Source organism: Planococcus citri, chromosome 3, assembly GCF_950023065.1.
Source record: "Planococcus citri chromosome 3, ihPlaCitr1.1, whole genome shotgun sequence".
Classification (NCBI taxonomy): domain Eukaryota; kingdom Metazoa; phylum Arthropoda; class Insecta; order Hemiptera; family Pseudococcidae; genus Planococcus; species Planococcus citri.
Window position 1 is genome coordinate 63,724,808 of NC_088679.1, and position 26,634 is coordinate 63,751,441.

The following is a 26,634-nucleotide window of genomic DNA, read 5'->3' on the forward strand; positions in this document are numbered from 1 at the left end:
CAGTAGGTAGGTACCTACTCTTTGGAAAATCATTCAATCAACATCCCAACATGACACAACTACACCATACAATGATAACTCAACATCTCACCTTCAGAAAATTATTGATAAGCCATCACTCAAGCCCAGAAAACGCCACCGTCAAGGTTCAGCGGAAAATGAAAGGTTCAAAATCGATACCCTGGTGGGTATAGACGGGTTCGGCAAATTTTCAGCGCAGAAAACCCAAAGGGCGAAAAAATGGCGGTAAAGGTTTTATTCAGAAAAGAACTTAAGAAAGCCCAAATCGATATTCAGAAAGAAATTATGATACACAAAATGTTTCAACACCCACGAATAAAGAAATTAAAAACTGATTTGAAATATCATAAGGCATTGGCACATCATCAGATAATTAATTTAATTTTTTCTTCGTTTCGGATCTCATCCCATTTGAAGTGGAAGATGATGACCTCTAGAAGAATTGTTATCAATGAATATATGTAAGGTAAAGTACCAGTTGTGGTTAGTGACACCAGTTGTGGACAAGAAGCGTATAGCGCTTCCTATAGGCAAAAAAACAAAATAATCGCTGGTATCTTATTCTGCAACATTTGATCTGTGCCTTGCATTCGCAACAACGCGAATTCCATCCACCAAGTCGATAAAAAAAATTGTTGAAGTTTTTGAGTGATAAAAATACGTGTTTTTTAGTTTTTTGCCGGAGGATAATTTTTCAAAAATGGAAAAAGGTAAGTCAGATATGTAATTTTTCATAGCTTTATAGGTTGTTGGATAGTACTAAGATGGAATAACCACTTTTGGGTATTTTAGAAAATTTTTGATTCCGTTCAGTACTATTCAAATCAACGTATTTATAAATTTCAAAATAGGCGAATTCTCCTTGAATAATGCATCTAGAAATTCAATTCTCTGTAGAATATGCTTCATTAACATTATAATACAGTTATCAATCAACAAACATTGGAAATTCGTTAAAAATTTTTTCATCCACAAGTGGTATCTATCCACAAGCGGGCCTTTGATAATTTTTCATCCACAAGCGGGCCTTTGATAATTTTTCATCTTCCCTGTACAATTTTTTTAATCTCAACTTTTTCATTATAGATTACACTGCAGAAATGCTAGACATGGCCATAAGTGCTGTTAAACTAGGAGGAGTGAAAGTTTATGAGGCTGCCGCAACATACAAAGTCCCTTATACTACATTACGACGTCGTTGTATATCTGGCAATGCTGAGCTTCACATTAGGCCAGGAACAAAACCGGCATTATCCGAAGAAGAGGAAAATTTACTGGCTGCGACTATCAGGAATTTTAACGATCGGGGATTCGGTATGACACGAAACGAGGTTAGTAAATTCATTGTAGTTTATGAAAAAATTGTGATTAGAAATTATTATTTGATTTGATTAGAGATATTAAATTCATCTTAATGTACGTAGGTTTTGCATATGGCTATGGAGATTGATAATCAGAGACCAGAAGGATAACGTGTTTTTGTTGATAAGGATGGCGAACCAAGACTTCCCAGTAATATGTGGTATACTAGATACAAATCACGTCATAATTTTTCATTACGTACTCCAGAGGGAGTGTCTTGTGATCGTATGAACATGTCCACTGAAGATAAAAAAGAAGAGTTTTTTAAGAAGTATGCTGTTATTATGAAAAAGTTCAACTTTAATAGCAATGAAATATATAACATGGACGAATCCGGCCTTCAACTGGTGTCAAGACATCCGAAAGTCGTGTGTAGCAGGGGAGCTAAACGTGTGATTGTTCAGAAGAGCGGCGAACGAAGCGAAACCATAACGATTGTAGCTTGTGGTAATGCCTCTGGAACTATTATCATACCACCATTAGTCATTTTCAAAGGCGACTCTGTTGATGAAGATATTGTTCTAGGTAAATATCAACTAAACAACTGTGCTCTCTCTATCAAACAAGTACAGATAACGTAAACATTGATAACGAAAATGGCGAAGATGATCAAAACACCATTGTTTTATATGTAATTTTTCATGTAAAAAATGTAATTTTTTTGTTCAGAAAATCGTTATTTTTACGCGAAATTATATAAATTTCACATCAATCGATAGAGAATTTCATTCTCTTTAATTTGATATACCTAAAACTTTACCCGAACTTCCGAACAACCAAAAAAATTACATTTTTTACACGAAAAATTACATATAAACCAATGGCGTTTCATTGTCTTCACCATTTACGATGTTTCCGAGGTAGCTAATTTTAAATCATTGAATAATAATTGACGTAATCTTTGTATGTTTAGGTGAATTTCCTCCGGATACCGTTTTTACCTGCACAGAAAAGGGATATATTTCGAAACCGGTTTTCTTGGATTGGTTCAGGATATTTTGCGAGAATATTCCACGTAAACGACCAGTATTATTGTTGTTAGATGGTCATTCTACACACCTTTCAAGAGAAGTGGAAGACTTAGCATTGAAAGAGCAAGTGGAAATTTTCTGCTTAACTCCACACACGAGTCATCTCTATCAACCAATGGATGTCGGAATTTTTAAACCAATGAAGAGTAATTTTAATGCAAAAATCCACAAGTTAAAACGGACTAGACGCGGCCTTAAACGAAAGCATTTTGGAAAAGCTTTCACTCATGCTTGGAATTCGTCAATGACTCGTCAAAACCTCGTAAGTGCGTTTAAAGGTGCGGGGCTCTGGCCAATGAATAAAAACGCAGTAGATTTAAAACCATACAATAATACAAAGTTTGGTGCGCGAGCTTCTACATCAAATACTACGGTTGATACTACATCCGACACTACGTTAGATACTACATCCAACACCGAACCTAATACATCAGTTTTGAACTCGGAACCTCGCCATTCTACCCCACTAAAGTCACCAACTACGCGAGTAGTGAATGCTTTGGAGAACTTGTTCGAAAAAATATCTCCTGAAAAAAAAGTAAAAAAGAGTAGAGTTGTTTTGCATTCTAGGTGGATTACATCGGAAGGATATCGAAAGGAACGACAGGAAAAGGAAGCTGAAAAGCAGAGAATACTCGATGAGAAAAATAAAGAAAAAGAAAATCGATTGCAGAAAAGACTGGAAAAAAAGAAAGAACAAGAACAAAAAAGGGAACGAATGGCGGAACTGAAAAAAGAGAGGCAGAATATTCGTCAAGTTCGTGCAGTTGCTAATCGTAGGCAGAATATTCGTCAAGTTCGTACAGTTGCTAATCGTTCAGTTGGTAATGGTTCAATCAGCATGCCGGTACGTAGATCGCAACGTAAAGAAGCACAAGCTGGGTAATTTTTTGAAAATGAATACCTAATTTTCGAAGTACTTGATTATATTCATTAAGTAAATATTCTAACTGACGTATTCCTTGCTAATGTTCCTTGAAAGCTCAAGATGAGTATTTTTTTTTTTTTAATTGTTTTTCCTTCATTTTTAAACTAGGTATTTGTTACCTTTTTATGTATTTTTAATAAATTTTTAGCATCTCTGGTTTGTTACTTATTTAACCAGCAAACTACAAACCTTATTATTCCAGCACTAAGTATGCCGATGCTCTGAATACGTAAATGAAACACTGGAATCTAGAAATTACTTTGTAAAGCTCAACGAAAACAGACTGATCATTTGAAAAAGAAAACTTTACCAACGTTACCTTGTATCTGGTTTTATTGAAACGAATTCGAAAAATGAATGGATCGATTGAAATGAAAGTGTTTCATTCATTGAATGTTTTTATAATCAAGACATTAAAATTTTAATTACCTATTGTCGTCAAAATTACAAATTTTTGTCCGCAAAATGACGTGATTACCTCCCTCCAGCCTAATAGCACGATTTCGATCCATCTCTGTAAGTATAAAACTAATTTCAGCACCTACATTGAAAATTCAGATAAATGTCTTGAATAGAATTCCTAAATTTCACCATAAATTGTTTACTCAAATTTTAAACATTGGTTAGATCGATAAGTATTTGCTTTCATTCAATTTTCAGCTTCAATTCCTGATTTTTTTTTTTCAGGGCCCGGTTGTGGATAATGGAGTTTTTTATCCACAACTGGTACTTTGGTTTTTTACTCGTCAAATTTGAACAGAAGTAGATTCGATCATTCGGACATATGTTAATGGTAGTCCACGATGTGCTTTTGGACGTTATGTACGTGATTCAAAAATCCGAGACATTATCCGCAACCGGGCCAGGGGGCCCGGTTAGCGGATAATTAGAGGTTTCCAAGATTCTCTACCAAGAAATGAATTATTCGTGATTTTTTTTTTCCTCCAAGTATTATGTAGTTCAACATTTATACTACACAACAAAATAGAAAAATTTGAAAAAAACTGAAATTTGGGCTTCTCAGAGCATGTTGAAAAAAGTATAACCACAACTGGTACTTTACCTTATAGGATCTTTTAATCATAAAATTTATCGTTTCACATTTGAAGAGAACGATGACGACCTCTAGAAGAATTGTTATCAATGAATATATGTATAGGATCTTTTAATCATAAAATTTGTCGTTTCAAAAACAGCATAAAATCAATAAAAGTTTCATCAAAGCTCGAATGTTGACGTTTTTCCGGAATTTCGAGCGAGGTTTCATTTTCAGACGACATCGGAATCGTAATTGAGTTTTGTGTGTCCGAAGAGATTACACCTTCGCTGGCATTCGTATTTTCCTGAACAGTTATACTATGATTGGAATAACACACAAATTCGAGTCCAAATACTCGAAAAGAATTCGTCAGAAGACTCAGTCTCAACAGATGGGTCCCCAAATCATCTATTAAAAATGCATCAAAAAGTACACTCAACTCCCGATCAAAAATCATCCTCCAAACCTTCCACATTACCTAAACTCAACCCTCAATTTCATCCCTCGACTCGACCCATCAGTTTTAAAAAAATTGCATATCGAAAAAGCGTCATTACATCGGTAATAACACAACACTAAATAATGCATAATAATACTTTTTTCCATTTTAAAAAGCATTATTGCGTCGGATTTTCCACAAACGTGTGCGCTTTTGCAACGCATCCTCTTCACAAGTGAATTTTCCATCGCTTCGGGGTATATAGCTGGAAACGACGAAGCGTTACCCATATTCATCTCACATTATAATAAGCGCATTTCAAAGCTTACCCCTCCCCTCTTCCTCTTCTTCACGTCCTGTACGAGGGACTCGCATCACTAAAACCATGTACCACGTTGATTATGGTAAAATAACCGCGATACCGATGTGCTTCTTCTGACAATTTTATACAATCGTTTCAATTTACCAATAATATAAAAATGTACATTGGAATAAAAAAAAACCTCGACAAAACGCGAGCAAATTTCTAAGCTTGCGAAAATTCAATATTAAACGATTATCTATCGTTACACGGGTTTTCACTGCACAATGTGCGAGAAAAAAATTATACAATCTCGTACAAAATTCCAACAACTATCGACGACGAGCGAGAGAAAAAAAATAACAAGAAGAAAATTACCACATGTAATAATAATACATAATACCCAGTGTGAATGAAAGGGCCCGAAGAAGCGAAGACAAAACGTTCGTTACATTGTAATGCCTGCACCGGCTTTCACGATGAAATTTACGACACGAATATGGCAGGGTGAAAATTCGCCAAACGTTGGCTGGAATTTTTTGTTGCGAGAACGTTATTAACATAAAAAGCTTCGATAGATTGACTAAAAAAAAAAGACGACAGGATGAAAAAAAATCTCGAGAAGCCGGTCTTAAATTAACATTTATGATAAAATACATCAAAGTTGGTAAAATTTTTACCAACCAGAGGGACATTTTTTTCATAACGTTTACCATATACTCGCGTACGTAAGAAAAGGCTTTAAAAAGAATGAAGAGAGACGGAGAATAAAAAGATGTGAAATTATTAGAATTTTAGTTTCCGTAACGGATAAGATAATATTTCATGAAAATTCCTTCGTTCGTCGAGTTACAGTACGAAGAGGAGTACGACGAGTACTATAAGGAGGAAAAAAATGCCATCGGCGTACAAACCGTGTACCGACGCCATATTTTTTCCACCAACAATACGCCATTGTTGGAATAATATAAAATGAAAAATTCGGTCCGTCAGTGAGGATACAGGCGGCATAAATCACAGCAAAACTGATATAGTGTCTTCTTCGCCGGCCAGCTTAACAGCGAAATATGCCAGAGAAGAAATGGGCCTGCCGCCGCGCATCATGCTGGCGATTCCCATCCTCGCTCTACTTCAACCCTTATCGTGTTCATAGCTCGCGTCTCGAGCAAGACTGTGTATATACGAATATTTAACATTAAACCAGCGCGACAGGGTATAAACTAAAATGCCTCGAAGGTCTATTCGTTTACGTCAAAAGCTCGCTGGTATTTTTTTTTTTTTTTTGCTTTCTTATTCGGTGTATTTTTAACCCCATCTTTACCACATAAATCACATTCTGGTATTTCTTCGTCTGTTTTTTTTTGACTGTGTTTATGGCCTAAATATGGAGCTGGAATTGGCAAATTATTCCAATTTACTCGCACTTTTTGACAATCAACGTAACGTTTTAGGGTACTCTGGTCAGTGGGCCTATCTCGAAAATTGAAGGGGTAAAATACGTTGTGCAAACCCAATTTTGACCATGAGACAAGGAGTCTATTAATAAAAATCCAGATTTAACTGATGATTGGAATAATAATGAGTTTGCAGGTACGTTCATATCGAGCAAGAAAATATTATCTAACATGAATCGATTTTTTGACGAAAAAGTTCCACCAAATATCTTCATAGCACTCGGAGATCACGATATGATCCATGAATCGATGGAGGATCTTAAAGGATAATCGACATTATTATTAGAAGAATTGATAAAGAGAAATGCCAGATTCGTCCAGATTGCACCGATCATCTGTAATCAAGAACTGAAAGATTTTGAAATTCGAAAAGAGTACCAAAATGAACAAAATCACCGACCATGACTTTCTGTCTAACTTGCAAATTGAAGGGGGTACGAATGATTAAATAATTATTTATAATTTTATTATAGTTTAGAAAATAAAATCATTTAATATTGAATAATTTTATATTAAATTAATTATAATTAAAAATTTATTTTTAAATATTAAATTTAATAATTATAAAGTTAAGTTTATAATTTATTTATAATTTATTTTATCTTACCTACTCTAAAATTTGAAGAATTTACGAATCTCAATAATTTTCGATTTGCTAAAAATTTCATTAAATTGACAATTTTTGAGTTCCAAAATTTTTTTAATTTTACAGTAAGGAAAAAAATGATCATAACAAAATTTATTTATTCTATACGCAGTATTCACGTTCGCATTTGGTCATACAAATCAACTAAATAAATTTATGAAGACAAATTCTGGAGGATTATTTGCCAATTACATCAACACTTTCCTGAAGATAGAACAGGATGCTGTGATAACGAACAAAAATCAACATGATTGGTTTTATCAAAAGTGTATCTGAAGAGGAACAAGTTTTTGTTGATGGCAAATCAGTTGTGAAAAAATCAGTTATTGTATTTGATCAACAAGGCCAAAAATTTTCAAGAATTGTCGTCTCTGACGTATTAAGAAGAAAATTTTGATTTTCTCAAAGTATCCGGAAGTTCCTGAAACTATAGTTTTCGTTATTATTAATATTATACCATTTTAGTTCGATCTTATTTCATTAATTTTATTTTTTAAAGATTTTAATTTAATTAATTGTAATTTTTTCATCGGCTTTTATCGCTTAGGGTATAATTTTGCTGACGCTCCCATACCACTAGATGATAGTCGATGGTTCGTTACCATGACTAGCTCTTCCTGGCTGAAAAATCCGTGGGTCACTCGTACCTAATGGGTTCTGACAATACGCAATTACAGTTTTATTGTTATAATAGGTTTGCAATTAGATATGAGTTTAGCTTACTTCATAGTAGTGGAAAGTTGTTTCAACAGTATGTTGTTGATGCGTATGTCAAGGTAGAAGGTAGTCATCTATCATTTATTAGATCTCATCAAAAAAAATTGCGTAGTGAAAAGTATATGTTTTAATGGAAAATTAAGTATGTGTCGAGGCTCGTTGCACTAGCACCATTATTCCTAGAGGAATATCTTCAGCTAGATATGGCCGATGCTTTTGCCATCCTGAAGATCTTCATCAGTTCTGGATTGCTTGTGCTCGGCGGACTCCATCAAGTGGTCGAGGGATTTGTATGTTTCCTTAATCACTGGAAATCAGCAATGCCAAGACGGGCCGATCAACTCCAGCCCCTCGACTCTCCCGCCACTCAGCCCCTCTACGCAGACACCACCCTAGACGAATTATTACTATTATTATTTTATTTTGATTACTCTTTTTTCTCTTTAGTATTCATGTCTTCACTGTCCACTACTGTTGACCAAACTATGTATCCATGACCGAGTAAATTGTGGTGATTCGACGTCTTATGTAAGGATTCGACCCTCATTGATGTGTAACAAAATCGAAATATGATTTTTCCTTTTTTGTTTCTGTAGAAAAAATGTCAATACCAAGTGGATCATACGGCGTTGCAATGGCTCCAACGCCGTGTACCGTGATTGTTACCAATGAAACGAGGCTAACGTACCTCGTTGGGGTAAAGCAGAACAAGCATAACTTCTCTCGAAGAATGGACTTCATATATTCAAAGTTATTGGTAAGCCATCATTTTTTTTTTCATGGTGTAAGGTTATTTTGCAACAGCATAACATAAAAACAATGGTAGCAGATATTTTTCGACTGCTAGATTATCTACGACAAATGCAAACTTTCCCTGGCTTTGCTAGGACCGATTGCTGCGTCCGATAAAGATTTCGGTTTTCGCCAATTTAACAATTTTTATTCGAATATCAAGAAATTGGATAAAACTATCGTTTCGATTAAATTGTATCGAATTGAATATTAACTTTCAATTTCAAAATAACGAAAATCTTCAATTTTTCAAGTATTTTCAAACTCGCGAGTGGCCTGCAGCTGTCCTGATCCGAGATCCGCCGAATTTACAACTTTTTAATTTTATTTCGTTCAACTGTAATTTTATCAATAATACAATATGAATCCAATTTTATCATAAGTTATTTTTAATATTTTTGCATGAATTGTTTTGTCAATTCTATTGATGATTTTTTATAATTTTCAATTTGCATGATTAAAATGTTATTCAAATTCTACGAAATTTTCAGTGTGGCACCACCAAAGTAAAGCTCATGCGAAGTCAAAAGAAGATATGGAAACCGATAGGCCGAAAAAGAAGACACACAAACCAAAAGACGGTGAAAATCCGTTCGCGATATACACGCATATGGTAAGATAATGTGACTTGACTTATGCAATATTACCTTACATAAATAACATGGTTAATTTATTCGGATTGAAGGAACTTTCATCTTTCACTACAAGTTCAAAGTTGATGTACTCTTGTTTTTAAAATTTTTTATTAACAGTGATTTTCAAATCCCATTTGTTACACGTACACTGGAAATTTGGTATTGACAAAAAAATGGTTATTTCGTATTCTTTTCGGTTGTTTTTTGCACGTTTTATCGTACCAGACTCTGAGTGTACTTTTGTGTTCATTTATGTGCAAAGGATACCAAATTGAAGAAATTTACGAAGTTTGGTATTCTGATCGTTGATTCATTTCAATGGCCAGTTGAGGTCACTGCTGGACAAACCTTGGATCCTGATTGCAGGATCAACGATGTTGACCTGTGCAACATACATATAAACAAGCAGACTTGTACATATGTACAAAGGATATAAAATTAAAGAAATTTATGAAGTTTGGTCCTAACAAATCAACAAAATACAATATTGAGACAAATTCTCTTTTTGGACGCATTTTACGAAACGCTTTATTCGGTGTAATCAGACTTTATAATCGTGTGGAATATTGCATTTGTGCTATTTTTGAAGCAGTGTCGCAGGACTTTTATTGTTTTAAAATGAATAGGTACCTGTTCGCTTTCAGTAACGATCAGTATTACACTTTATGTCAACGCCAATTATATTAACACCTTTCTGAAGATAAACCAACAAGCTGTAATCACGAACGAATTTTCGAGAACTATACAAAGTAATAAAAATTTGTAACAAATGAACCTTTTAAAAATTAAAATTACAAAAGTAAGAATGCCAGATGAAAATGGAAGGAGAAAATTTGACGCAATGAATGTAGCCATTCGGGAATTCCTTTCATTCTAACGTTCTTGTTAATTAATGTTTGTGTTTTTTTAAAATTTGTTTTAAATTTTCTCTCGTTAATATTTTTTTAAAACATTAAAAATGTTATTCAATAATAATCGAATTTGTCTGTTCGTTCACTTTGCTCGCTGTATACTGTCTGCCACTGCAATGACAACGCTGCGTAAAAGAAACACACTTTGAACTATTTTAAGCTCTTGCTCCGTGTTTACGTGGAATTGGTTTGGTTACACCACGAAATATGGATCTAGCAACTAATATCTTTATGCCTTAAGCCCTCTATTCCATGCTAACTGGCGATGTCAGCTTGTTTGGACATACTAATCACTCATTGGGTGGAGCTGCGTAGCGAAGTGTGTCAGGTTTTGCTGTAACTTTTTATTCTGATTGTGGTGCTATATACGATAGTTTGAACCGAAATTTCATCACAACAGAATAAGTTACTGTACAAACTGCACCAATAAAAGATGATCAAGACGTGATTGTTTCGTTTCAAATTGTGATAAATACACATTTCATTAACTAGTAAATAAAAAGAAAAAAGGGTGTCGTTGATCCAAGTGAATCTCCCATTCACAAAATGAATGCCGAATCTAATGTGTATGTCAAATTCCAACATTAATAAATCAATTCTTTTTTTTCTGTGGTCATTTTATAGGTAATGCTTTGGCGGCTGCCACTGATCCTGCCCACTTGGCCCCCAATGCTAGGATCGCCTTAGCAGAAAATGTTGTAGAAACCTATAATTATGTCCATAACAAAGAATTCTGTCCCAAAATCAAGCATGCATTGGGAGCAGTTTCTTCTGATCACTGTTACCATAGAAAAATAATGAAACATTCAAAGTATTCTGATAAAGCATGTGGGTGCATTTCAAAGTAGGGGTAAGCTTTTTGTCCATCTCATATGTTTGTGCATGTAGTTTAAGATGAAGTAGAAGTGAAACATATACGAGTAGGTACATGAAAACTCATAATCATAGTGTCTCATTTAAAAACGTTCAATGGAATCAGTTTCCTAAGAAATTCAAAAGAAAAATCAAGTTGTACATATTTAGCACACGAGATTAACCCAAGAAAGGGCAGGTGTTCTGAAAAGGAAACCAGTGTTTAAGATGCTTAATAATTCATTATTTAAATCTTAAGGCGATATATAATCATAATAATTAATGGAAAGAGAAGGAATTTTTCTTGTGGGTGGTCGCGGAGGCATCTGCATAGTTAAAGGGGAGGCTTCTAAATGAAGGGTTAAAGGGTTTGCTGGTCACCCCGTAGGTGCAATTTGCTGAACGACCAGATCATCAACTGCTATCTGAATTTAGTAATCATGATGCGAGCAAAAAACAAACGTAATACAATATATCCATCGGTGTATTGTTTCAATACGTTCCTCTACAAACAGCTCAAAGACATGGGATATGACACGGTGAACCGGTGGACCAGAAAAGACATCATACCTCTTTCATTTTCCAATATTTCAGAATTCAATGATTGGAAAGAAATAAAGAGAACTGTGCTTTGCAAAATTATGTACTACATAAGTTGCCAAAATGAGAAGTGGTCTTCGGAAATCCATAGATCACTGGAGTACTCAAGGAGTAAATTTTCAAAGTAGAAAAGGTCTTGAGCAAGATTTGGTGAATGAGCCAGGATGATGAGCAAGTTGACACCTATCGTTTTGCCTGTCTTGTGTATTTTTTCGTCTGTAATTTTGCTCTCGTTTCTTGCGTCCCATTAGAAGGATTTATACGCGCATTTGGCGGACTAGATGGCGTAAAAAAAGTGGCCTATCTTGTGTAAGTTTTAGTTACATGTAACTAATAATATAAAGTAGAAGTGAAATAGGTACATGAAAACTCATAATGATAGTGTCTCATTTGAAAACGTTAAATGGCATCAATTTCTTGGAGGAAAGGAGAAACTGACAGAATGAAAGGAAAGAGGTTCATATCTGGAAATTGAAAATACAGTACTAAGTAAGTAGATTAAATTCAGTAAGTAATCTTTAATTTATGGAAAGAGAGGTTGGAGTTCCACATTCCCTCAAGTTTCAGGTTTCTTTTCTTGTAACGTTCGGTGTTTGATGGTCGTGTTTGCGGCGTGCTCCTGTTCCAATTAATAAATTGACGAATTTTCGATTTCATTTGTGCTGAAATCAATAACTCATTTCGTGTTTGATCAACGAATTTTTCTTGTGGGTGGTCGCAGTGGCATGTGCATAGTAAAAGAGGAGAATTCCATGCACAGAAAAACTATAGAATGAAGGGTTGAAGGATTTGTTGCTCATTTGTGCTCTCAAGCTAATTAAGTTTTAGGTGTAAAATTTTTTTTTATAAAATGAAAAGTTGTTTGTTAGTTGTATTATTTTTAATGACTTATGTTAATAATGTAGACTATATACCTATTGGTTTATTTAGTGAAATTAACTATAAACAACTTACAGCGTGTTTATCTCCAGAAGTTTGACAAATGTTAATAACAAAAATGAGCTCCCTGGAGGCGCATTGTATCTTAGATCTAACGATATTGATCCAGATTATTATTTCACGTTTCACAACCAAGAAAATTGTGGCGTAAGACGTGTTACATTTTGCAGTACAGATTGTGATTGTCTGGCAAGTCATATATGTAGATTTAGAAAACAATAATAAACCGGAAATCAACATCCAACCAATAATCACGGAAGTGAGACGAATTGGTATAGCGATGGTGTTCGCATCGTTGTTTTCTCCTTCACTCATATACAACTTGTCTTCGCCTTCGGAAAGTGTTACAGGTTACATCTTGGATAGAATTATTGTCCTGGCAATTACCCCCACTATTTTACAGATGCGGGGTCAATTAAATTTCAACCAAAAAAGAAAGCCTCGCCCACACACCACGTACGGTATGACAACAAGGAAAATATCCCACCCCCGAAGGAAAATATCGCACCTCTGCCAAATGAGACCCCGAAAATACAGGCTGATGATGACAACCCGAAAATACCAACCGCTGATAAGGAAAATATCCCACCCCCGAAGGAAAATATCGCACCCCTGCCAAATGAGACCCCAAAAATACAGGCTGATGATGACACCCCGAAAATACCAACTGCTGAAAAGGAAAATATCCCACCCATACATGTATACAGCCGATTTGATGACTGGATTGAGTAGTAATTTTTTTTTTTTTTTTTTGATAGTCCTGCTGAAGACGAAAAAGACACCGAAACGCCGGGTCCTGTTGAATATGTACGTCGCATTGTTGCTGTACCACCCAGAACGATATCCCCATACAAAAAGAAATTGCGGATGAAAAATGCCTACAAAGTCTTACCCACCAAACGAATGACAGATGCCTTAAAACTGCACGAAAAGAAAGAAAAGCTAGAAAAGAAAAAGGGATATGTATACAACAGAGCTGGTTAAATGGAAGAACTGTAAAAAGAAATGAAAAATGTAATATACCCAAAATGATATAGAAAGTTAAGTTTGTGATTTTACACAGTCTCGCCATAAGTTCTGACCCTACTTTAAACGCTTCCAATACAAAAACGAAATTTTAAAAATGTAAAAGTGATTATATATTCGGAAAGTAGATGAAAAAATCTTTAATATGACTGTATTTAGCTGCAACATGCTGCTCAAGGCGCTTAACAAAACGGGAATGACAGATGAAACGACAGAAGCCCCACGTACGCAAAAAACCAAAAAAAAAATTGATCGAAAAATTTTTTTTTGAAATTTTTTTATGCGCATCAAATTTTTTTCACTAAAACAATAATTCTGTGCTCCAGGATCACCAAATTACTATTTTAGTAAAAAAAAATTAATGCGCATAAAAAAATTTCAAAAAAAATTTTTTGATCAATTTTTTTGGGGGTTTTTTGCGTACGTGGGGCTTCTGTTGTTTCATCTGTCATTCCCGTTTTGTTAAGCGCCTTGAGCAGCATGTTGCAACTAAATACAGTCAAATTAAAGATTTTTTCATCTACTTTCCGAATATATAATCACTTTTACGTTTTTAAAATTTCGTTTTTGTATTAGAAGGGTTTAAAGTAGGGTCAGAACTTATGGCGAGACTGTGTAGTTTTATTATTATTTGTGTTTTTTTTTTGTTCATTTTTAAACTTAATAAAATTTATTAGTATTGCAAAAAATGTGTTATCAATCTTTGACTTCTTTTCAAAAAGAACTATGAACCATACTTTAGTTTGCAAATAACTAGAAATTTGTGTTCAAAATGAACAAAATACACTAGAAATTGTTGAAATGAGTTTTTTTTGAAAATCTCAGAACCGAAACTTTTTTTTTCGATGTGCTGTTAACATATTCTGTTTGAACTCGTTATATTTTAATATGTAGTTGTATCATCTTTTATTTTTCATTTTTTGTACCTATTTTTCATTTTTTGTACCTATTTTTCATCTTTTTTGTGATTTTTTTCATAATTTCAAGGTTTATAACATACTCGTCAAAACCAATACCATTTGAAGAGCTGTCAGATAAAAGTAAAAGGAGAAAAACTTCAGAGAAAAGTGAAATTTTGAGCTACTTCAGGAACTCTCGAAGAGACATACGGTCACACTGAACTGCGGAAAGCTTTTTGTAATAGAGTCCGATGGTAGAAAGCTCTTGATTCGTTTCATACAACGCTTCGGACAAATAACCTGGCCCTGAAATTTTCCTGTATCCTCGATCATTTGAGGCATCACGTGACTCGAGGCAATTCAACGTTCATGTTCGAGCTTCATTGAAGCGTTTATAATTATATTCGGATGCAAGAAATATTTGGAGGATGGTGGTTTGTAACAGGTTTAGTTCATGCTATGACCCACATCCCAGAAGACATTTCCATATTTGGTAGCATCAAAAAGCATATGACCTTCATCACCAAACGGCACCCCAATATTCAAGTTGGGGTTACGGGGGTAGTGCCGGGAACGGGAGTAAAATGCGTGAAATGCGACAGTTTATTCGCGAATAATTTTTGCCTTGCATCGCATAAGAAAAGGGTGCACAGCGCGAAGACATGCCGCCTTTGTGGGAGAGTGTTCTCTACGAGGACAGTAATGAAAACTCACATCGCCAAAGTACACGATGTACCTAAGGTAATTAGTCTTGGCAAAGAGGGCTGCATGAGTCATTTTTTTTAAATTTTGTAAATGTTTCATGAAATGTTGCTGTTCTGTTGAAGCTCTGATTTTATACCCGGAGATTCGATTTTAAAACGGCCCTTTTTCAGGGCCAGTGCATTAGGCCTACTGGGGAAGCACTCTAAAAAAAAAACCGCGCCGGAGTTCTACCTCGATGGTAGTGCGGAAATGAACTCGTCTGTTAAGACTGCCCTTCGTTCGGGGGTTCGTCTTGTCGGCTAGACAGGACCCCCGGTAGGCGAAACGAGAACTGGCTACTTCGTAGAAAAAGAAAAAACTTATAAAAAGAGAATCGAAAAATTTACAAGTTCGAAAAACCCCGATTCGGAACATCTCGCTTTATACAAAAAGCAAATGACATTTATCACCAAACGGCACCCCAATATTCAAGTTGGGGTTACGGGGGTAGTGCCGGGAACGGGAGTAAAATGCGTGAAATGCGACAGTTTTCTCAAGCGTGAAGTTGTGAATTTTTTCCCCTCAAAATTGCGAGCCCTGTGCTTGTTTTTTGAAAGAGAGGAGAAATAGGAGAGAAAAATTGGTTTTTCGCAGTCGCAAATTTTTGAATTTGTTTTTTTTTTCTTTCTTTGAGACCCTTTTTGAAAAAGATCGGAATAAAAGATAGAATATCCGAACCGATCGCGAAAGGCATCCTCAGAGATTTTTCTTGTAGGGAGGACATTCGAATGTGTGTCATCTTTATACCAAATCAACGATCTTAACTCAAAAGATGTTGGAATGTGTGAAGCTTCTTCATTTTGTGACAAGTTTTCTGTACATAGTGTCACAAGTGTGGAAAGAAAATGCTTCCCCATGCAATTGGATAATCCACACAATTTTTTTCTAGCTGACCTGTTGCAATTCAAGGTAAGAATCAACATTTCACCATTCAAGTACAAGCATAAATATTGATGAATGGCGAGCTCATTTGGTAGAGTAATTTTTAATTAAGTTTTGAACAAATTAATAAATGTTTTATTTTTTTTAGCTATATGGAGGCTATTACAAGAGATGATGGTCATCTTGAGGAGCTTATTAGAACGAAGAAAGGCGGAGCTGGTGGTAATAATGGCGAGGCACCTCAACCTCAACAGGTAGATAACGGAGCTCTTATTGGAATTTGTGAAGCCTTAGTGAGCTTAAATTCAATACATACTAGGTATACCATATCAAATAAACTTTCATGATCAGCATTAGTAATGTCTACTTAGATGATTCGAAAATACAGTGAGCGAGTGAAACGTCAACTTTATGAGCACAATAAACCATACTCGCGTCTTAATTTCGAAGGCACCGTCCGGTTCTTTTTTTTAACAAGAAGAGTATTCTCAAGAACAGCTCCAGCAGTGAGTGTTTTTGTATTTTTAATAAGACCATTGCACGTCCGCATGTTACGACACCACCAAATTCGAAGCCACACCGTCCAAATGAAGTTTTTTACGAATACATAAATTGAATGGTTGACGGTTTGCTTCGAATCTTCACGTTTCTTCCCCCATTGGAATAGCGGTGTCCAAAATGTATGTGTGTGGTTTTTTTTTTGAATTACATAAAATGGCAAAGGCAAACCAAAGACAATATAAGTATTCCACAAAAAAATTGAAGTTATCGGCCAGGCGAAAGTCAAAAAGACTAGGGGGAAAACGTGCTTATGAGTAGGTTATTTTCACGATTTAATTAGTAGTTGTAGGTATACCTACATGGTGCGGTCTACTTGAAAAAAAACTTCTTTTTGTATAAATCCAAAAACCTTACTGCTTGAATATATTATTTATTCGTGACTTTTTTTTTTTGTTTTTGGTATAAATCCAAAAACCTTACTGCTTGAATATATTATTTATTCGTGACTTTTTTTTTTTGTTTTTGGTATAAATCCAATTTTTACCTTACTGCTTAAATATATTTATTCGTGACTTTTTTATTTATTTTTTTATCTTTTTACCTTACTGTTTGAATTTATTTGTGATTTGTGATCAAAATGAGTGACATTAGTGAACTACAAGAACTAATCCAAAATTTGACACCCGAAGAAATTGAAAGGTTATTCGAGGATTGGGCACCGGAAGAAGTTCCTGTCAATAATTCCGCCAATAATCCCCCTGGAGATGATTACAGGGTGTTCAAGGATGTAACTTACTGGAGAGGATGGTTTGCCTCAGCCCTTCACAGAATATTTGTATAATTTTGTTATCTGTATGTGGTTATTTTTGATACCCAGAGGCAGAATAAATAAATAAATTTGATATTAAATTCAAATTCAGAATTTTATTCTTCCCTTGTTGGAAAAAAGGGTAACAGTGAGCTACCCCTTTGTGTTTGATGTGTGAAACCTTAAAGCACCTGTTTAAGGTATCAGGTGTACTTGACCACATCACTGTTCTAATAGCACTTGTCCTGCTAGCATCTCCGAGCAATTTTTGCAAATTTATCAATTTACTATTTTTTTTGTTGAGTGTTTAGTAATTTTTTCGTTTTTATTTTCATTTGTGTTGTTCTTTTTTTTTGATTTTTTTCTAATTTTGTTTCTTTGTTTCTTTTTATCTTAGAATGGACCCGAATAATAACATCCCCGTGATTAATCTAGTCAATGTACCAGGGCACGGATGGATCATAGCTCCTATCTTACCTACGCGAATATATTTTACAAACGAAACACGTCCTACATTTTTACAATGCCGACAATTAAAGGCATACACATTGCAAGGTGGAATCGCGACACCAAGATGGTATGTGTTTTTTCTCGAAATGGAGTCCACAAAAATACTGTAAGTATGATTTTTGCGAATTTATCAATTTACTAATTTTTTTGTTGAGTGTTTAGTAATTTTTTCGGTTTTATTTTCATTTGTGTTGTTGGTTTTTTTGTGATTTTTTTCTAATTTTGTTTGTGTTTTTTCTCGAAATGGAGTCCACACAAATACTGTAAGTATGAGTTTCATCATTTAAAATTGTTTTTTTCTTTCTTTTTTTTACATGTGGCAAAAAAATCGCGTGTGCGTTTTGAAATTATCCACGAAATGTTTGTCAGTGTGTTTCCAAATAAAAAAACGTGCATAAGGGTTGAAAAGAACGTGGCAACGTGGTGTAGGTACTAGCTTGAATCGCCATCTTTTTTTCTCACCTGTTTCTGTATATTTTTCAAAACTTGAGTGGCTGGAAGCACATGGCGAGGTTGAAAAATGTGGATTTTCAAGTTGAAAAAAGTGTGGTTCGAAAATATTCACAAAAATGAAGATTCGTCAATATTATTAAGGATTGATAAAAAATGTGGATTTTTTTTTTTTGATCAGATGGAGTATTGATGACATCCCAAAAATACTAACAGCAGATAAAGAAAATATTCCGCCGCTGCAAGGCGGCTATAGTAAGTAAATGTAACTCTCTTTTTTAAAAATTTGTATTATAGTCCTGCTGCTGCTGAAGAAGATGGAGAAAAGCCAGCTTCTATAGAACATGTCTGTCACACATTGAAGATGAACAGCCACGAACGACTTCACCTTATTAAAAAAAAACTAAGGAAGGAGAAGCCGTCAATCGTTACCTCTAGGCTACCCACCAGGTCAGTGACCAGGATCATGGGTATGCTGATGGGGTACGATTTGGCGTGCCGAGCCCTGAAAATTATTGATAAAAGGATAAACGGCGTCAAAGATGAACCCTACAACAGAAGGAACGATGTTGAAAAGTTTTACAGAAAAATAGAATATCTTAAAGAAAAAAAAATCCTTACAACAGAACTGATAACATTGAAGAAATTGAACAGGAAATTAATAGAACTATCTACCCTAAATGTTTTAAGAAATTAAGTTTTTTAAATAAGATTTAAATTATTTGTTTTTTTATTTTTCATTTTAAATTCATTAAAATTTAGTAGTATTGAAAAATGTGTTATCAATTAACTTTAATTCGAAAATTTTTAAAAGCTCATAACTTGAACTTTTCTTCTTCGACGTGATCACAACCTTTCAACATGTTCGCCAAAACACCCTCACCAGAATATGAGGAATACATAGAAACGTATTCGAAGTATACACACGAATACGATACCGCCACAATCCGGTGGCAATAAAAATTTTACAAGTTCGGAATTGAATGACATTACTCTAAGCAGAGCGAGAATAGCTCTATACAGGGGAATTTGTGTATTTCATTGCGCCAAGTTTCCAATCATCCAACATCACAAATCTTCTGCAAATAGAAAGTGGAAACATTGCTGGCTTCTCTTGGTTTGCACCTCCTACGAGCATCTTATCAAAAATTATAAATTTTTTTTTCTTCTGTTTTCAGGTACCTACAACAATTGGCTCACCTTTCGGAAAAAACTGCTCACGGCTACAAATTAAACGTGTCGGGATTACCCACACAAAAGTCTTTTACCGCTTTCCTCGAGGGTATATTATACCAATCGTGGTGGGAACAGTAATACTTCCAATAAAAAGTATTAATAGAAAATCTACAAAAAGAAATTAATAAAGTAATCCAGCCTAAAAGCTACAAAAAATTAGCCTTGTAATTTAGATTTAATATTATTTTTTGTGTATTTTCAGTTTTAATTATTGTGTGTGTTGTTTTTTCAAGTAAAATTTAAAAAATGTGTTATCATTTTGCAATGTTTTAATCAAACAGAGCAAAAGTCTGTTTCTTTGTTCACGATGCTGATACGAATACTCAATATGGAAATAGATGGAAAACAACACAAATGAAAAATTTAAACGATTGGAAGGCTTCATAAGAGCGTTTGGAGGATTCCACGATAAGAGACCAAGTGCAAATTATTGTTTGAACTGATACGTGATTACTAATTCGTATATTTATTCTAGAGTAAAAAGGAATTTAAGATTAGAATTAAAACAAAGTCAACGCATAATGGAGAGTCAAACTTGACCTTTAATTATTTATCTTTTTATTACCTACTTTAAAAAATAATTTCCATACCCCACAGAGTCTAAAGTAATCAAAATTTCATCACAAATGTGAGGCTAAGTGCCCTTCTTGATATAGATTAGATAAGAGTTATCGCGCCACCATGATATAATTTATAATATTTTAAAAATAAGCTTCTGTAAAAATGTGTATTTTCCCATACTCTTTTATTTATTGCAGGATTTATTGGGTGGAGAGGATGGAGTATATGGTGGAGTAGATGATGATTGCGAGTGAGTACACAATATCTCTTGATTTAAGATTGATTTCAGAAATTTTGTGACTAGAACCTCTCCACGGCTCTTATTCGAATCGCCAAACTTACGAGATACCTCGAATAGCTACAGAAATCTACGCCTGGCAGAATCACCTAAATCTCGTAAGACATACTTTCGCTAACCTTCTTGTTATAGAACATCTTTTTCAACTCCGGAGAAAATCTGCCATGTGGTTAAAGGGATATAATCATGTGTCGCTTTTTCTAGGCAACTGCTGCACTGACAGAAGTGAGCACTCAAAGGTGCCAAATTCGTCTTGCACCACCTAGCAGCATGAACAATTTGGAAAATGCAAGAACCGAATTTTTAAATACAAATTCGCGACTGATACAGAGTGCGAATTAAATGTTCCAGGTAATCCAGAATCACTAGGATTTGGCATATCAGTGCTGCACACAAATATTTGCATGATGGAGTGATTGATCCATGTTGCCTATAGATTAGGCATCAAGAAATGGAGGGTATGTACATTGTACAATTAAAATAATTCAAGTTTTAATAATTGAATAATGTGGTAATGCATTTAAAATGATTTTCAAATTTTGTAGGTTGAAACTGAAGAAGATAAAGGAAGGAATGGCCCGTATTGACATCGTAGGTTCTTTTTCAGAAAGTCATGGTCAAATATACCTCCTTTCCTTACCATGATAGATAGGTATTCTAGATGGATGGAAGTCGTGCCTATCCCTAATATCAAAGCTGAAACTGTGGTCAAAGCTATCATGGAAAACTGGATTTCTAGATATGGAGTTCCAAAAATCATAACCACAGACAGAGGCACACAATTCATATCTGAAATCCATCACTCTTTTCATCGAGATGAATTAGGGATTTTATTGGATGTCGTTTTATAAGGTATGTTCTTTGAAACAAACATCAAAAAGTAAAATTTTGAATGGAAAAGTATGTGCTTTTTTTTGTTTTAAACAAGTAAAGGAACAACTAACGACGGAAATACTACGCGCACGTTACCAAGAGAAGCGGAGACAAGTGCCAGAATAACTGGGATTAATCTGGAACTCATTGAATGATTTGCAGCTCTATTAGGCACCATAGACTGTGGCGAGCCAATTGACGCTGACAAGTAGAAAAATATGCTGATTTGGAGTTTACATGTTGGAATTGATCTGGATTCTGGCTCTTATTTTTAATTCTATTTTTAGAAAATTGTATTTGTTAGCCGGCCTATTCTGTGCTCCATAATATGTCCTTCCGATGTTACGCTTTCTCAGAAAAACTTTTTTTATAACCCAAAACCACTCTCAATTTCCAGTTACATTTGTCATCGTTTCACTAAACGTTCTTCTCCTTGTAGATAATTTAGTTTCAGTACCTTAGGGTATGTTAGTACTTTTAGACTTTACAGTGGAAACACTGAAAAACAAGATTCCAAGGCGAAATAAATGAGGGTAATCTGCGGGTTAACCTAGCCACAGAAATCGGACCGATAGTAGCGTCATTCAGCTACAGTTCTGTTAATATGTCAGCGTACTATGATGTTTGAAAATTTTGAAGGGTTGAATTATACCATCGTATTCACTGCTACGGGCGGCAAATTAAGATGGATGGTTCGGTTCCAAGAATGATGGTGTTGGAGAGTTTTCTCAATTATCAATTTTGACTTCTGGTCTGGTGAGTGTTTTATTCGATATTTTATTTAAATAATGGCATTATTAGTGTATTCGGTTACTGGTTAGGTCATTTAATTATTGTACGAATGATATACGAATTGTTAGGTAGTCTTGGTTTTGGTCACTTAAGTTAAACAATCATGTTGAAAGTTTAAATTTCATTTTCTTTAAAGAATAAAAAGTAATAATAATCAGTGGTCAAAGCCATCATGGAAAACTGGATTTCCAGATATGGAGTTCCAAAAATCATCTGGCTATTTCAGCCCAGATGTCTGGCCTCATTTTGAAGTTTTTATAATTTTTGTGTTTTAGATTATATAATTCCGGCCTCATCTTGACCTCCTCAATAAGAACTTCTTCTTTCAGTGAATTCTGTAAATTAAAATAAAGAAATTCGAGGATTATTTTCATTATTTTTATATTTGAATTGCAGTTGTTGATGAAATGCCATGCATTAATGAACAACGAATCCACACACGTCATCTCTGAATGGTGCGTACATGGTGCGACTGTGATTCGATTACCTTTGGGTAAGATAATTTTAGACCTTACGGGGTACTTAAAATTTTCAAGAATTGTGTAAAATGTAAAACTTTTGTTACGGGGCAGTTATCTGAAGAAGCTGCCGAAGTCGCAAATAAACATATTTGTAATTTCCAAACAGGATTCACCAGAAAGGATACTCGTCTCCATAATATAGAAGACATTATGCGCAGATTAATGGTGTCATCTAACTCATTTATCTCATCAATTAGAATAAAACAAACTCAGAAGCGGTTCATGATAAATGAAACGATCAAATTATAATAATAATGGAAGATCAGACTCAATCCAGTGAAGAACTGCGTAGTTCGGTGTGTGAAGAGTTAGAGTCTAATTCGGAGTGAGAAGAGGAAGAGGAGTGTTGTGATGAAGAACATTCAAGTAATTCGGAAAAAGAAATTGATGTTCAAGAGGTAGACTAAGGTCTAAATTTTTGTTAATGCTTTTCTGAAATGTTTCGCAATGTTCGTCAATTTGTGTAAATATATTGTGTTCTGTTTTTGTATATTTTATAAAAATTGTTTTCCCTGTCAATTGTACCTACCCTCACTACATAGTAACCCGCTGTGTAGGTGTTCGTGGTCTGCGAATTTTTCAACGAAAAATGTCCAACAGTCTGAATTGTATTTTATCGTTTCAGCGATACCCCACAGACCGAAGAATACAAAGACGGGATTCGTTTGTTTTGGTTCGTCTCACCAAGTACTACTTCTTCTCCTAACGCGGCTACTCTTTGATTCGGCGAACACCTAGTGAAGTGTGCCATCTCTTTCATCAGCTTATCGTTATTCCGCCAGGTCATCGGCGAGGGGGAAGCATAATTCGGGTATCAAGTGCAAAACGAATCAATAATCATACATATTCTTCAATTTTACGGTTCCGCTGAAGAACTCTGCGATAATTATGCGTGGCTGGTATACTATCAGGTAGGTGCCTATGATCAGAAATTATGAAAATTCGTGCTAGATTGTTTTACGTATTTTCTATTACGTATTTACCTACCTATTATTTTTTTGGTTGTTTCATAGAATGGATCGATATAGAAGATGTATCTGGAGAAGAAAATTATACAGCGAGCTGCGCGTGCTATGTGGTATTATATGCGTAACAGAATTTATTTCAAAAGTGATTCGATCTTTTGTTCTTTATTTGTTAAGTATTCGCTCTCGCGGCCTGCCATCCATCATCCGTCCATATCTCAGCATAGGTATATGAGTGCATTAATTATTTTGTAGTACCTGAATTTGTCCTAGGTGTATTGGTTTCGTTGAATGTACAATTATTGCGTAGTTAATAATTACAAATTTTTGTAGTTCAAATCGTCGTTAAATAACGTGTGTATGTTTAATTTTAGGAGAGAAATGCCTGATTTTGTTACCAGCACTTTGTGCCCGAACTATGTTTCCATCTCGCTGATGGCATGCGGAATATAGAAAAATAAGAAATTGAACACAAAATTTATAGAACTATCTACCCTAAATGTTTTAAGAAATTAAGTTTTTTAAATAAGATTTAAAATTTAAATCTTTTTTAAAAAACTTAAATGAAAAAACAAAATATAATTTAATTATATTTTGTTTTTTCATTTTTCATTTTAAATTCATTAAAATTTAGTAGTATTGAAAAATGTGTTATCAATCAAACTTTTTTTTAGAAAAAAAAAAAAACTACGAACCGTATTTCGTGCTGAACATGACCAGAGCGCATTTGTAACAGCAACATCTATGCGCTGTTCTACCATGAAGAAAAAGTCCATTCACACAACTGTCGAGACAAGTTAGACACTTCTCTTTAGGCTCGAGCTCGGCTATTTCCCATTCAGCGCTGGGTGATAAGGATTCGAAACCAGAATCCATAATACTGCCCAGATGGTGGGCACAAAAAATTGGACAAAAAAATTAGCCTTGTAATTTAGATTTAATATTATTTTTTATGGTATTTTTAGATTTCATTATTGTGTTGTTTTTTTTTTTCATTTTAAAATTACACTTGATGAGTGAAATTTAAAAAATGTGTTATTTGGTGCACCGGAGGTTTATCTGAAACAAAAGAAACAAAATTCGCTTCTGCTAATTTTAGCAGCTTAATGAGTTGTGTGCGGATGTGTTGTTGTCCTAACGATCAATCTGAAGAGTAAGTATTCAAGTAATTATTCATATAACGTGTTTTTTTGCTTTTTTCGGCCATGTGTTTTTATCATTTCGCAATGTTTTAATCAAACAGAGCAAATTAAGTTTGGCGAATTTGTCTGGGTTAGTTTTAAAAGTGTTCCATCTTTAGAGTTGGTTTTTTTCAAATTTTTAAACATGAAGATTGTTTTCAAAAATGAGCAGAATTTACTAACGTGAGAAGATACAGGAGAAACGACAGAATTTTTAACTTCGATTCCTGTAGAATTCGTTAGGAGAAGAGCAGCATGGTCACCCTACAAATGGCCACATTTTACTTATCCAGCAATAGTTATTCACAGAATCATACCTCCAGGACAGTTATCTGAAGAAGCTGCAGAAACCGCAAATAAACTTATTCGCAATTTCCGAAGAGGATTTACCAGAAAGGATACTCGTCTCCTTAATATAGTAGACCCATATGCGCAGATTAATGGTGACATCTGACCCATTTATCTCATCAATTAGAAAAAAGCAAACTCAGAAGCGGTCTATAATAAATGAAGTGATCACATCCATATTAATAATGGAAGACCAGACTCAATCTAGTGAAGAACGGCGTAGTTCGGAGTATGAAGAGGAAGAGGAATGTTCTGATGAAGAAACTTCAAGTAGTTTGGAAGAAGAATAAGTCGATGTTGAAGGAGTAGATTAAGGTCTAAATTTTTGTAATTAATGTTTCTCAATGTTCGTCAATTTTTGTAAATATATTGTGTACTGTTTTAGTATATTTTATCGCAATTTTTTTCCCTGCCAATTTTCATGTTGTACCCTCACTACCCAGTACCCCTTTTTGTTTTTTGTTTTTTTTTTTCGGGGGAGGTTGCTGGCTAGGGATGCAACTGGTTCTGCATGCTGACTTTCTCAGTATTGCAAAAGTTATCTGCTAAACCAGTACGCTGTATTTACGACGATTTGCGGTAGCTGCCCCCTCTGAAGAGTTATATTGGATGAGTGAACTTGGTTTTTGAGTTTGCTCACGGAGTACCCAAAGTACTTACATTTGTCTTAACGTAAATATGTGTTTGCTTGGTCTTTTGCGCTTTAATTATCTCGTGGGTTGTTGTTGTGGTATGTTTGCTATGCAGGGCCTCGTGATTTACTAGTTTAGGTAAAAACATATTTCGATAACTCATATCATTTTTTGCCAATTTTTGCGTTTCTTTCTCACTCTTCTGAACCTCTTTTGGTTTTTTGTTTTTTTTTTTTTAATAGTTACAAAAATGTATTCGTGATCATGTCGTCGGATTCCCTGAGAAAGTACTTTCTTCAGGTTTAGATCATAAACGCAAACAGTGTCTCCATTCTAAGATTCGGCCGTACGTGAAAGAATCTTGCAGAGACATCTTATGTCCAGAACCGTTAGAACCTTTGACATCGACTTCTGACTCAGATAATAATGAACAATAAAGACTTTTTTTGTAAAATTTTTACAAATTACTCAATTTCTGTTATACTGGTAAAAATATCAAAGAATAAATTTTTTTGTTGCATTCATTCAATTTTAAAAGTTTTTTTTTTTGGTCAAAAATTTGTCAATATCAATTGTAGATGATTTGATTCAGCGCGAAATGGAGAAATATTGGATTCGTTGGAGAGTAGACTGGGCTTTTTCTTATATTTATATTGATAGTTATAAATTATTACGCATTTCCCAAGTTTTTTCAGCAGCCCTTAAGTAGATCGGAAACAAAAATAAAAAAAAAACCATCA

General features: G+C 34.6%; 3 protein-coding genes, 1 long non-coding RNA gene and 1 pseudogene across 6 annotated transcripts in view; 3 read left to right on the plus strand and 2 right to left on the minus strand.

Moving 5' to 3' along the window:
• Positions 1 to 26,634, minus strand: part of LOC135840635 (limbic system-associated membrane protein-like) — a 390,872-nt gene that overhangs the window by 201,866 nt on the left and 162,372 nt on the right. The gene's annotated exons all lie outside the window — the stretch shown is intronic.
• LOC135841952 (serine/arginine repetitive matrix protein 1-like) overlaps positions 1 to 26,634 on the minus strand; it is a 121,779-nt gene that overhangs the window by 45,112 nt on the left and 50,033 nt on the right. The window lies entirely within an intron of this gene.
• LOC135841942 (uncharacterized) lies at positions 672 to 3,498 on the plus strand. Its single transcript, XM_065359174.1, has 4 exons — positions 672 to 731; positions 1,108 to 1,352; positions 1,446 to 1,908; positions 2,297 to 3,498. The coding sequence occupies exons 3-4, from the start codon at positions 1,539 to 1,541 to the stop codon at positions 3,298 to 3,300; spliced, it is 1,374 nt and encodes a 457-aa protein (XP_065215246.1). The 5' UTR covers positions 672 to 731; positions 1,108 to 1,352; positions 1,446 to 1,538; the 3' UTR covers positions 3,301 to 3,498.
• On the plus strand, positions 20,455 to 21,324 carry LOC135841943 (uncharacterized). The gene is made up of 2 exons (XR_010558028.1): positions 20,455 to 21,040; positions 21,128 to 21,324. It is a non-coding gene; the product is annotated as an uncharacterized LOC135841943 (long non-coding RNA).
• Positions 21,437 to 25,622, plus strand: LOC135838784 (uncharacterized; annotated as a pseudogene).